Raw genomic sequence first — 11230 nt, 5'->3', positions numbered from 1 at the left:
TCTCAAGGCACTCATCCTGGGATATTCCACAAGTGGAAGATGAACATAGACTCATTTTCAACTACAGAGAATGACAATGCAAATAACAGGTTCTGGCCAAAAACGTAACTCTGATCATCACTGTAGAAAATCTGGAAAACACGGAAGGCCACAATTTCATCCCCACTAACATTTCGGTGTTCACATAGTACCACTTTAAAAAACAGAACAGACGGCGTCACCGGTAGAGTGCACGGGGTGGGGTGGGGGATGTGCTGTCTCTGCCTCCCTGACTTGAAGAAGTATTTAAGAATTTCCACCATGATGGTCACGTGGGGTGGCTCTGGGCCCGACTGTGGGACACACACCTGGGCACCTCCCCTTAGCAGCTGCATAACGTGTGTGCCTCAGGTTCTTCAGCGGTCAAGGGGGAATGCGGACAGGACCGTCAGGTCCGGGAAGGGCTCGCGATGCCGGCTGCCACACAGGAGGTGCCCGGCTCTCCTAGAATGGGCGCCGGTGTCAAGCCTCCATGTGCTTGGCGTGGTCACCCATGTTTCCTCACGTGGCCCCTCGCTGTACCCCTTGCCTGGGCGCGCTGCTGACACACACAGACGTGGAGTGTCGGGCACCCCACCCAGCCGACTGCCCCGCAGCGCCGTGCGCCCAACGCTGTCGATGGCTGGCTGCTTCTGCCCCGCCACCAAAGGCAGCCTGTGCTCACGGGGACAGCTGCGTGCTCCCTGAGCACCGTCCTGTCCCCCTCCCCCCACCGCATAGGAGACCCCCAGGCGCTCTGTCTGGCGGGGCCAGCTCTCAGTGCACCACTACTCGGTCGGCTGGCTGAGGACACACAGGCCCTCGAAGCTTTGAGGCTTCGGCTGTGCCACCCCACAGGGGCGGGAGCAAGTGGGAAACACAGACCCTCTTGTTCTCTCCCGAATGTGGCCTGGCTGTTTGTAGCTGCAGATAGGGGGCCGCAGCTGGAGCTGGAGGTCTGGCTCTCCCAGGGAGGGAGCAGCATGGGGTCCCCTGCCGGACACAGCGGCACCCCGGATGGGAAGAAAGAGGGTTTGCTTGGACTGGACTTGCTTCAAGAAAACTACTTGTAGACAACAAAACACAGGGACAGAAAGAGAAGCAACTGTGTAACAGTGTGGATACAAAGAAACAGAAGGGACGCCAGAAAAGCTTTGCTACATCCCAGAGCAGCATCTGGTGACTGACCAGAACCACCACCAAAGGATGGGGCAGGACATTCCTCCTCGGGCCCCCAAATCTAGATGGCCTTTCTTGCGACCTTTCCCCACCTTCGCTGCCCCACAGGCCCAGTGGGTCGCCCTGGTCACGGTCTCCTACCGGCCTGGGTCCCCAAGTGCCCCGCGAGCCCCAGGGTCAGGAGCCGCCCCTGCCCCGGACGTTGTTCTCCATTTTCTCCCGTCAAGAACGCACAGGGGCACTGCTGGGTAGTAAGGGGGCTCGGGCGGGGAGAGCGCGCTGCCAAGCGGACCAGTCGGCCTAGGATCAGCTCCATACGCCGGGCCAGTCGCAGCGCCCCAGCGCCCCCGAAGGCAGGACCCCCTGGCGGGCTAGGCGCTCTGTACGCCCCAGCTGGAGTCCGCCAGGGCCCCGCGGGGGGCGAGGGACACTGGAGGCCTGCGGGGTCGGCGCGGGCGCGCACGGAGAGTTCGCGGGGTGGGAGAGCCTCCAGCGGACAGGAGGCCCGGTGCGCTAGGGCGTCGGTACTGGGGACCCCGGGGGCAGGGGCAGTGCGCGAGGGGGTGGGGACGCGCGGAGGCCCCGGAGTCGGTGCGTGGGGACACGGGGCACACCGGGCGACAATGAGTGCCCCTGGGGGGCGCCGCGGACACGCGAGTGCGCGGGGCTGGGGTGCTGGGCGGGTGCGGGCGGCCGGGGACGCGGGAACGCGTGGGGAGCGCGGACCCCGGGGAGAGGGGGGAGGGGGGAGGGTGTGTGTATGGGGGGGTGGGGGGTGGGGGGGTGGGGGGTGGGGCGGTGTCCCACCCGGCGGCTCCTGGGGGGCGGGGCGGGGTGGGGCGGGCGGGGCGGGGCCCGTGCGCAGGCGCGGGCGCGCGCTCCCGCGGGCCGCGGGCCAGGGACGCCTCGCCGGTCGGCTGCAGGGAGCGCGCGCGTCCCCGCACTTCCGGCGAGCGCTCCGCCGGCCGTGATTGGGCTCGAGGCGGCGAGCGCGCTCCCGCCCAGCCAATCGGCGGCGGCGGCGGGGTGGGGGCGGGGTGGGGGCGGGGGCGCGCGGGGCGGGGCGGGGCGCGCGGCGCGGGGCGGGGCGGGGCGGCCGCAGCCTGGTTGCCGCCCGCGGGCCTGTCCGCCGCCCGCCCGGCCGTCCCCGCCGCCGGCAGCCATGTGACCGCGCCGCCGCCCTCCGCGCGCCCGGCCCGCCCGCCCGCCCGCCCGCCGCGCGTCCGCGGCCCGGCCGCAGCCCAGGCCGCCGAGGGAGCGGCGGGGCCGGCGCCATGGCCGAGCGGGGCCGCTTGGGCCTGGCCGGCGCGCCCGCCGCGCTCAACACGCCCGTGCCCATGAACCTGTTCGCCACCTGGGAGGTGGACGGCTCCAGCCCCAGCTGCGTGCCCAGGTACGCCGCCGCCCGGCCGCTTTGTTCCCGCGCGCACCTGCCGGACACCCGGGACCTGCGCCCGGGACTGTCCGCCTGGGTCTGTCCATCCGGGCCCTGCGCACCGCGCCGTCCCCACCGGGACTGTCCGCCTGGCACCGTCCACTAGGGACCTGCGCCCGGGGTCCCCGCCCGGCACTGTCCATCCGGGACCTGCGCCCCGGGCCGTCCCCACCCGGGACTCCACCAGGGACCTCGTGCTTGGGGGAGGGGGGGCAGCGGGGACAGTGCGGCGGGGCAGTCCCTCGGGACCTCGCACCCGGGGCCCCCACCCGGGTCGATCCACCCAAGACCCGCACGCACGACCGTCTGCCCAGGGTCCCCCACCACGGGCTTCGCGTTTGCGCCCCCCACTCCGGCTTGCGCATTCTGTGGGAGCAATCTCTGACGCATGGAGGGCTTCTGAGGTCCTGGCACCGCCGGGAGGGAGTGGCGCGGGTTTCTCCGGCCCCGCGGTCTTTGAGGCTCAGGGAGCTCACCTGGTTCCGCTCCCTGGCTGCTTCATTGCACCTGTCCACTGATGCGGTGCTGGTGGAGTTGACTCAGGTGTCTTCTCTCTCCACTGCTGTCAGATTTCCTTTTGCGGCCAGCCACCCTGTCAAGCCTGAGCGTCCTGGGAGTGACCCGCAGGGCCCGCAGTGTCCAGAGAACACCTAAAGTTGGGACCATGATTGTACTCTTTTCATCCAGCACACGCCTGTTTATTCCCAGCCTTGGGGGCCTGCTCTGTCCTGCTGGCCCTTTACCTGTTTGCACTGTGCTTCCTCGTTTAGACACACCTGCGTGTTGGTGAGCAGGGCTCTTTGCATCAGGCTGTCAATTTCGCCATGGCAAAAGACCTCCCTCTCACTTGGTGGGGAAACGCCTGGACCCCCGTGGCAACAGCTGGTCGAGGTCTAGCCCACAGGCCAGTGCTATAGCCAGATCAACTCCACTCGGACTGGCAGCTTCCCTGTTTTTCTTGCCAGCTTGGAGCTCTCTTGGTTTCTTCCTGACTCAGTGGCCCCCGATGATGCAGCTCTCAGGCTGAGAGGGGGAGACAGACTCGCACCAGGGTCTATTGTGGAGTGGACACCAGGCCTCGAGGGCTGCAGGGAAGAGTGCTCTCTGGGGAGACCTCCTGGTGAGGACCTCAGGATTGCCATTCAGGCACAGGGAGTGGGTGGTGAACTGCTGGGGGGGGGTGGCACACACGCAGCCACAGCTCATCCTACAGGTGTTGCAGAGTGAGGTGTTGGGGATTCCAGTCTGTGGGGTTTGCCCTCCAGGAGTTGAGGGCTGGGAGGTCAGAGTATTGGCTGTGCCAGCTGGAGAGGGTGGGCCCTCAACACACCTGCCAGATCTGCATGGGGCCTCCTGTGTGACCTGAGGGTCAGTGTTAGCCAGGGTTTGGGGCCAAGGACTCCAGATCCACCTGCTTGCATCTTCTCTGGGAAGTGTCTGGGCCTGGTAGCCAAGGTCAAGAGCGTCTCCCCAGGCCCAGCCTGCTCACCCTTTCCCATCTTGGGCAGTTGCCTTAGCGTGGAGCCCCACAGCTAGGGTCATTGTGGACTCCCTCCGCACCTCCCAACCCGCTGCTTCTGTCTGCCCCCCTATGCATTGTCACCACCACCACGACCCAGTGGACCTCTTGTGCTGGCTGCCTTCTGTCACTGCCCCCCAAACCCACACCTGTCCCCCTCCTTTCCCCCAAATCCACGCCTGTCCCCTCCTTGCCTCCTCCTGTCACTGCCCCCCAAACCCACGCCTGTCCCCCTCCTTCCCCACAAATCCATGCCTTTCCCCTCCTTGCCTCCAGTCACTGCCCCCCAGACCCACACCTGTTCCCCTCCTTCCCCCCAGACCCATGCCTGCCCCCCTCGCCTCCTCTGGTCACTGCCCCCCAGACCCACACCTATCCCCCCCTTCCCCCCAAATCCATGCCTGTCCCCTCTTTGCCTCTGGTCCCTGCCCCCCAGACCCACGCCTGCCCCCCTTGCCTCCTCCGGTCACTGCCCCCCAGACCCACGCCTGTCCCCCCTCGCCTCCTCCGGTCACTGCCCCCCAGACCCACGCTTGTGCCCTCTTGCCTCCTCCGGTCACTGCCCCCCAGACCCACGCCTGTCCCCCCTTGCCTCCTCCGGGCACTGCCCCCCAGACCCACGCCTGTGCCCCCCTTGCTACTGCACGTGCCCACAGACAGGGTGGGGGCTGTGGCCTATCTTTGCTGCTCCTCCTCAGCAGCTTCCTGGAGCTCCTCCAAAAGAGCACTGAAATTTAACTGGGGGTGGGGGGGTTGGTTGCAGGAGATGCCGGGAGGGTGTCAGAGCTTAGGGGCGTCGTCAACCTCTCCTGGAGCTGGCCTGGGAAGTCCACCCCTTGAGTGCGGGGGAGGGTGTGAGGGGGATGTGAGGGCTGGGCTGGACAGCACAGGTGCTGGGGGCTCCGTGGCTCCGCCTGGGTGGGGGACGGGGGAGGGGGGAGGGGTGACGGCAGCTTGTGTCCCGTGGCCACGAGTCGTCAGGATAGGCCGGCAGTTGATGGGTCGCACGTACAGAATGTCGGTTATAGCAAATGCCCCCCTACTTTCCTGGTGAGTGGGGCCCCTCCCTGAGAGGTGGTGCTGGTCCCCTGCTTGTCCCTCCTGTGCGTGAGTCCTTGGACGGGCTGTTCTTACTGTGCTCCTGGGCTCTCTGTAAAAGGGGCCATGCCCTCTCTGTGCCTTTGCGCGTCTTGTTTTTGCCCAGTCCTTACGTTTCGGGGTGACGTTGCGCCGGTAGCTGCCGCTGCCACGTGGTGGTCCCTGCAAAATGATGGTGTGGGTCCCCGCTGTCAGGGGACCTGTGGCTCATTTCCAGGTGGCAGCCAGTTTCATCCGTGCTGCTGTCGGCATCCGAGTGCCGGTCCTCTCCACGTGTGTGGCTGTGGGCGGCCAGGCCTGTCGTAAGCACATGCCCGTAGTAGGGTTTGGGGGTGTGTACTCAGTGTTACTACCAGGCGGCTCCAGGGAGTGTGGTTGTGCCAGCTCCGGCCCCCACCGGCGGGGATGCGTGTCCCCAGTGCTCTGCATTCTTGCCAACACTTTGCCTGACTTAATTTTTGCCAGTCTGGTGGGTGTGAAATGGTATTGTGGTTTTCATTTGAATTTCTCTGATTACTAATGCAGGCCATTTGCACTTACTTGTCAGCGAAATTGCAGGTCACTTCTTTGGCCAATTTTTCTTTCTCCTTCTCATTTTGATTTTTCTCCCCAACTTGAGTCTGGGCATTTTCTTCAGGGGACGGTAATCCTTCCCCAGCCAGAAGTGTCCAGTCTCCTTCCAACGAAGTGAATTTCTTGGCGGTCTGCAAGGTCTGTGCCTCTGCCTTGGGCCTGGCTGGCTCGGCCCTCTGGTTGTGGTGGCCAGCTCTCTGCTCTTCCCAGGGGCTCCTGCCAGGTGTTGGGGCTGTAACTTGAGGGAGGCCTGACTGTGTGGGTTTCCCCGAGGAAACGCTACAGGCCGCACTCCGCCCCTGTCGCCATCAGCAGCGGTGTCCGACCCTTCCTGGCTGCCTCCTAGGCGTGCCGCACTGCTGGGGTTCCCAAAGTGGCCTCCTGGGCCCCCACCCTGGACCTCAGCAGGTTCTGGGTCCCTTCACACCCTTGAGCTTCCTACTATTTTTTCTTTCCTGTTGGGGGTTTTTCACCAGTTGTTGAGAGGCTGCTCATCCTTTCCTGTGCATATCATTCAGTCAAATCTTACTTCTCCGAACTCCTTGTTTGCATCCTTGGTGCGTTTGAGGGACCTGGTTGTGGTTTGGTTTACGTGGTGGAGGGATGTCCAGCTGCTCTAGTTTTGGCGGCGCTGTGCACCTGCAGGCCGTCTGCTGTCCTAGGCCTTCTGCCTGGTGGCATGGCCAGTGTGCAGCTCTTGGACTCACCCACGCGGAGTCTGCTTCCACAGCTCCTTCCTCCCCGTGCGTGGCGTCCCACTGCAGGAGTAAACCACACTTGGTGTAAACCCGCTGCTTTTGGTAGGTGGGTGGGTTGTTTGCAGTTCGAGGCTCTTGGGTTCAAAGCTGCTACAACCATTTGGGTGCAGGACTTTGGAAGTCATACGCTTTCACTTCTCTTTGGTAATAACTGGCCGTGGGGGAGGTGGGCGTGTGTCAGTTTCGGGAGGAACTGCCGTTTTCTGGAGTGGTGTCACCATCGGCAGCCGTCACCGTGGCTCTGTTACATTTCACGCCGTGTCTTCTGACTTGCAGCCGTCTGACAGCTGCATGATGGCTTCTCCTGAGACTTTATTCTGTGCTTGATGGGAGTGGATGTTGAATATAACCAAACACGTTTTTTTTTTTTTTAATTAAGAGCATCATGTGGTTTTCCTTGACTTGCTGTTACCTTACATAACGTTACCTTACGTAAATGGATTTTCTAGTATTGAACTAACCTTCCATCCTTTGGAAAAACTCTGGCCTAGTCATGCAGCGTTACCCTTCTTGTTCATTGGTGGATTTAGATGATTATGATCTAGGACTCCTGTGTGTATGTAGGGTCTATGATCTCACCGGATTTTGGCACCAAGATACTTTGTAGGGTGTGCTTCAGAGCATGAACTCATTTGCTGTGCCGTGGTGTCGTTTATAAAAGACTGGAACTATGTATCCTCTGAATGTTTGGGAAAAGTCACCCATAAAGTAGCTTGGGGTTGCTTTGTAGGCAGCGCAACCCGGATTCAGTGTCTTTAGTGGGCAGAGGACACCCCCCCCACAAGTTGTTTTTTTAAAAAATATGTATTTCTGAGAATTTGTCCATTTTGTCCAGATTTTCAGGTTTATTGGCACAAAGTTGCTCATAATACTCTTTTGTTTTTTAAATGGCTGCAGGATCTGTAGAGCTGTCCCCTTCAATTCCTTCCGTTGACTGTGCAGGTGGACAGGGACGCTCTGCTCTGATCTGTCTTACCAGGGGCTCATCAGTGTTTAAAAATAAATGCTAGTTGTTTATTTCCTGCCATTTATGCTTCTCAGGTTTATTTTGCTGTTCTTGTTCTAATTTTTTAAGATAAATGCATGGCTCCTTATTTTCCTCCTCATTTCCTTTTGTACAAAGCACCCATACCTACCAAACAAGAGCCTGCTTTAACTGCATCTCACAAGCTTTTACGTGGCGAGTCGTCCCACTTGAGATATGTGTATATTTTTTTATTTCCCATCATTCTTTAGCCTGTCAGGATATTTCGAAGTTTCTTAACAGGCAAACATACAGGTTTTTTTCCTAGTTACTTTTCCATGATCCAGTTCTCTCTCCCCGTCCCATGGTTGTCTTCTGACTTAGTCATGTTGTGGTCAGAGAAAGTGGTCAGTATGACACCAGGTCCTTCATGTTTTTCGGAACTTGCCTTACGGCTCAGTTTGAGTCAGTTTTCGTGGCTGCTCTCTTTGTACTGAATAGGAATGTGTGTCTGGCAGTGGACGGTGTTGGATGTCTGTCCATGCACAACAAGCTTGGTTCACTGCGGTCTGCAGATCTGTCCCCCTTTCTGTCTCCTGGAGAAGTGAGTTAAAACCTTCTAATCTGGTGCTGAATTTATCTACTTCTCTTGGAGCTCTGTCATTTTGAAACTATATTACTAGGCATATACGTTTGGGTTAGAAGACCTTCCAGGGGTTTTGAACTTTTAGCATTTATGACTCTATCTGGTGATGCTTTCCGTCTGAACGTGCATTTTGGTGACAGGATAGTTCTGGGTAGTATTTCCCTATTTCTTCTTTCATCTTTTTTCTTTAGACCTTTCTGTACCCTACACGTGAGATGTGCCTTTTATTTTTCAGCATGGATCTAGATTTCATTTTCGTTCAATCTGACAATCTTTATTTTTTAACTAGAACATTCAGTCTGTTGTCATTTATCAAAATTATTGATATTTGGGTGCATACCTATCATTTTATTTTTTGTGCTTATTATTTTCCTTTTTTTATGTCTGTTTTTCTCTTTTGTTTTATCTTATTTTGCACTGATTTTTTTTCCTTATTCTGTTTCCATCTCATATATTAGTTTGAAACTTACCACTGTTTCTGTGTCTTAGTGGTTACTGTGTAAATCGTAATTTGCATACTGGCGGTATTTATTTTATGGGGGAGGGGCAGAGGGAGAGAATCTTCAGCAGGGTCCAGTGTGCCCAGTGTGGAGGCGACGCGGGGCTCGATCCCACGACCCTGAGATCATGACCTGAGCTGAAACCAAGACTCAGAGGCTTCACCGACTGAGCCCCCCAGGCGCCCCCCCATACTGGCTGTATTTCAAAGTTAATTCGTCTTTATCCCGTTCCTAACATTAGACGCAGGGACAGACCTCACAACATGTTATTTTGACCCAACTCTCTCAAGATCATGCACCCTTGTTAAGTATATTTTAATTTTCCTGCTAAGCGCACAAGAGGTTATTCCTTTATTCTGCGAGCACCCGATTAACCTCGAAACTCATCGCTTTTCTTCATTCTTCTGGCAACTCAGAACTTGGAATTGTTTTCTGCCTCTTATATCTGAAAGTGCATCTTTAGGATTTTCTTTAGTGAGGATGTATTGATAACTAACTGCTCTTTCCGTGTTCTCAAAATGCTTACCCTTGTTTCTGGGGGCTGTGGGGGTGCGGGCGGCATCTCCCCTCCGCACATGCAGGTGTCCTGGGGGGTTGTGGGGGTGCAGGTGTTTTGGGGGCATGGCGGTGCAGGCGTCCTGGGGGGCGTAGGGGTGCAGGGGGCATCTCCCTTCTGTACATGCAGGTGTCCTGGGGGGCGTGGGGTGCAGGAGGTGTCCTGGGGGGCGTGGGGTGCAGGAGGCATCTCCCTTCTGCACATGCAGGTGTCCTGGGGGGCGTGGGGTGCGGGAGGCATCTCCCTTCTGCACATGCAGGTGTCCTGGGGGGCATGGGGTGCAGGGGGCATCTCCCTTCTGCACGTGCAGGTGTCCTGGGGGGCGTGGGGTGCAGGAGGCATCTCCCCTCTGCATGTGGAAGATGCACATTCCCTGACTTTGCTCAGTTTTGCTCTTGAGAAGTCAGCTGTCCGTCAGGCGAGAGTCCTTTGAAGGTCTGTCCTTCTCCCTGGTGGCTTTATGTCCAGGTGTCACTTTCTCCTGATACCGTCACAGTCAGGGTTGGGCTTTCCAACTTTGTGGGTTGGTGGTTTTTACCAGTGCGGGGAAGTGTTGCATCTGTCCCATGCTCTCTCTCCTCCCTTCTGGGCTGCCATCTGGATGTGTAGTAACCCTTCCCACTGGGTGCTCTTGGTGAGCATGGGCTGGGCAGGTTTCACAGGTCCCTGTAATGGTAGCCAGTTCTCAGCCCCTCCTTCTACTCCGGCGCACGTCCTGCTGCCTCTGCACGAGGGCTGCTGCAGCTGGCGGGGACTGCGCCGTCTCCCAGCCCTGTCCAGAGCTCGGCATGGACATGGAGTGGCCACTTGGTGAGCGCTCCTGGAGCTGAATGGAGGTGCTCTGCTCAGGAGTGTGAGCTCTGTTTCGAGCTGGGAGGAAGCCACCGCCCTCGTTGAGGGTGTGTGCTGGAGAGCGGTGCAGGGTGGGCCCCAGGCTGCGTCAGCTGTGGACTTGGCTGGCGACTGGCGTTGTCAGATGTGTGCGCGGGTGGAGGTGGGGCAGGCGTTTGAGAGTGGACTGGGGTGCTTGCAGTGTCTGAAGGATAGAGTCTGCTCTGAGGGAGAGACCGAGGAAGCCGGCTCCGCCGTCCATGGCCTGTGGGCTGACATCTGTGGGGTGGACGTGGGCCGTCAGTGCCCCTTGTGGCACCCATACGTGTGCACACGTGTGCACGCCCAGGCCCCAGGTAAGCACCCAGCCATGGTGCTGACACCCTGAGGTGCAAGGAGAGGCCCTTTGGTGGCCCTGCCCTGAGGGCACTGTTGTCCTGATGTTGGGACAGGAGGGCCGTGTGGACCCCCCGTCGTCAGGTGGGCTGGGTGGGCTTCGGGAGGAGCCTGGCCCAGCCTTTTTCTCCTCCGTGCTGGGTCTTGGGCAGAAAGGGAGGTGCCTCGAATGTCTGACGGCTGGCTGTCAGCCGGCTGCGTGTCCCGTCCCCATGTGGCTGTTCTGCTCCAGCGCGCGCCCCTTGCACACGTGGTGCGGGCCCAGCTGAGCAGCGCAGGTTCGGGAGTCCATCCGCACGATCACCCCCTGGCCTCTGCTGGCAGGGGGTTGGCCCCTGTCTCTGCCCCCCAGTCCTGGTCAGGCCCTCCGAGGCCCTTCCCTCCGCCCGGAAGTGGTTGTGCCCTTCACCAGCGTGTTGGCTCTGCTCTGCATGGTCTGCAGCCTCCAGCCTCCTCTGTGTGGTGTGGGCTCCTCTGTCCCCAACTGCTCAACTGTAGGGCACACGTCCGCATTGGGACAGTGGTGGTGCCCCCTAGGCAGACCCTCTCGGGTGACCTCTGGGGTGATTGTGTGTGAGTCAGAGCCTCAGACTGGGGACAGCGGGGGCACCTGCATCTTTCATTTAACCTGAGGTTCACTTTCCAGTGTGACCGCTGCTGACCTTGCATCTTTGTGTCATGGTCGGTTAGCACCACCCTGGTCTTAGATGAGCTTCTCCTGGGCCTCAGCTGCTGCAGCTGAGGGACGGCTCCGTGC

The 11230-nt window shown here is 59.5% G+C and overlaps 1 protein-coding gene across 3 annotated transcripts in view; it reads left to right on the top strand.

Annotated features, from left to right (window-relative positions):
- The first annotated feature begins 2432 nt into the window (after positions 1-2432).
- The window catches only part of PACS2 (phosphofurin acidic cluster sorting protein 2), a 57156-nt gene continuing 48358 nt past the window's right edge, over positions 2433-11230 (top strand). For 2 of the 3 annotated variants that reach the window (XM_028095776.2, XM_028095775.2), the window contains exon 1: positions 2434-2590. In XM_028095776.2, the coding sequence (XP_027951577.1) occupies positions 2472-2590 (119 nt within the window). In that variant the 5' untranslated portion in view covers positions 2434-2471. Of the gene's footprint in view, positions 2591-11230 lie in introns of all 3 variants that reach the window. The other variant, XM_028095777.2, reaches the window with a different exon arrangement.

This window comes from Eumetopias jubatus, unplaced genomic scaffold, assembly GCF_037043125.1.
Source record: "Eumetopias jubatus isolate StellerSeaLion01/CBP00866 unplaced genomic scaffold, mEumJub1_p1.0 scaffold_7, whole genome shotgun sequence".
NCBI classification, from domain to species: domain Eukaryota; kingdom Metazoa; phylum Chordata; class Mammalia; order Carnivora; family Otariidae; genus Eumetopias; species Eumetopias jubatus.
Note: the sequence above shows the minus strand (reverse complement) of the source record. Positions and strands in the feature narration are given on the sequence as shown.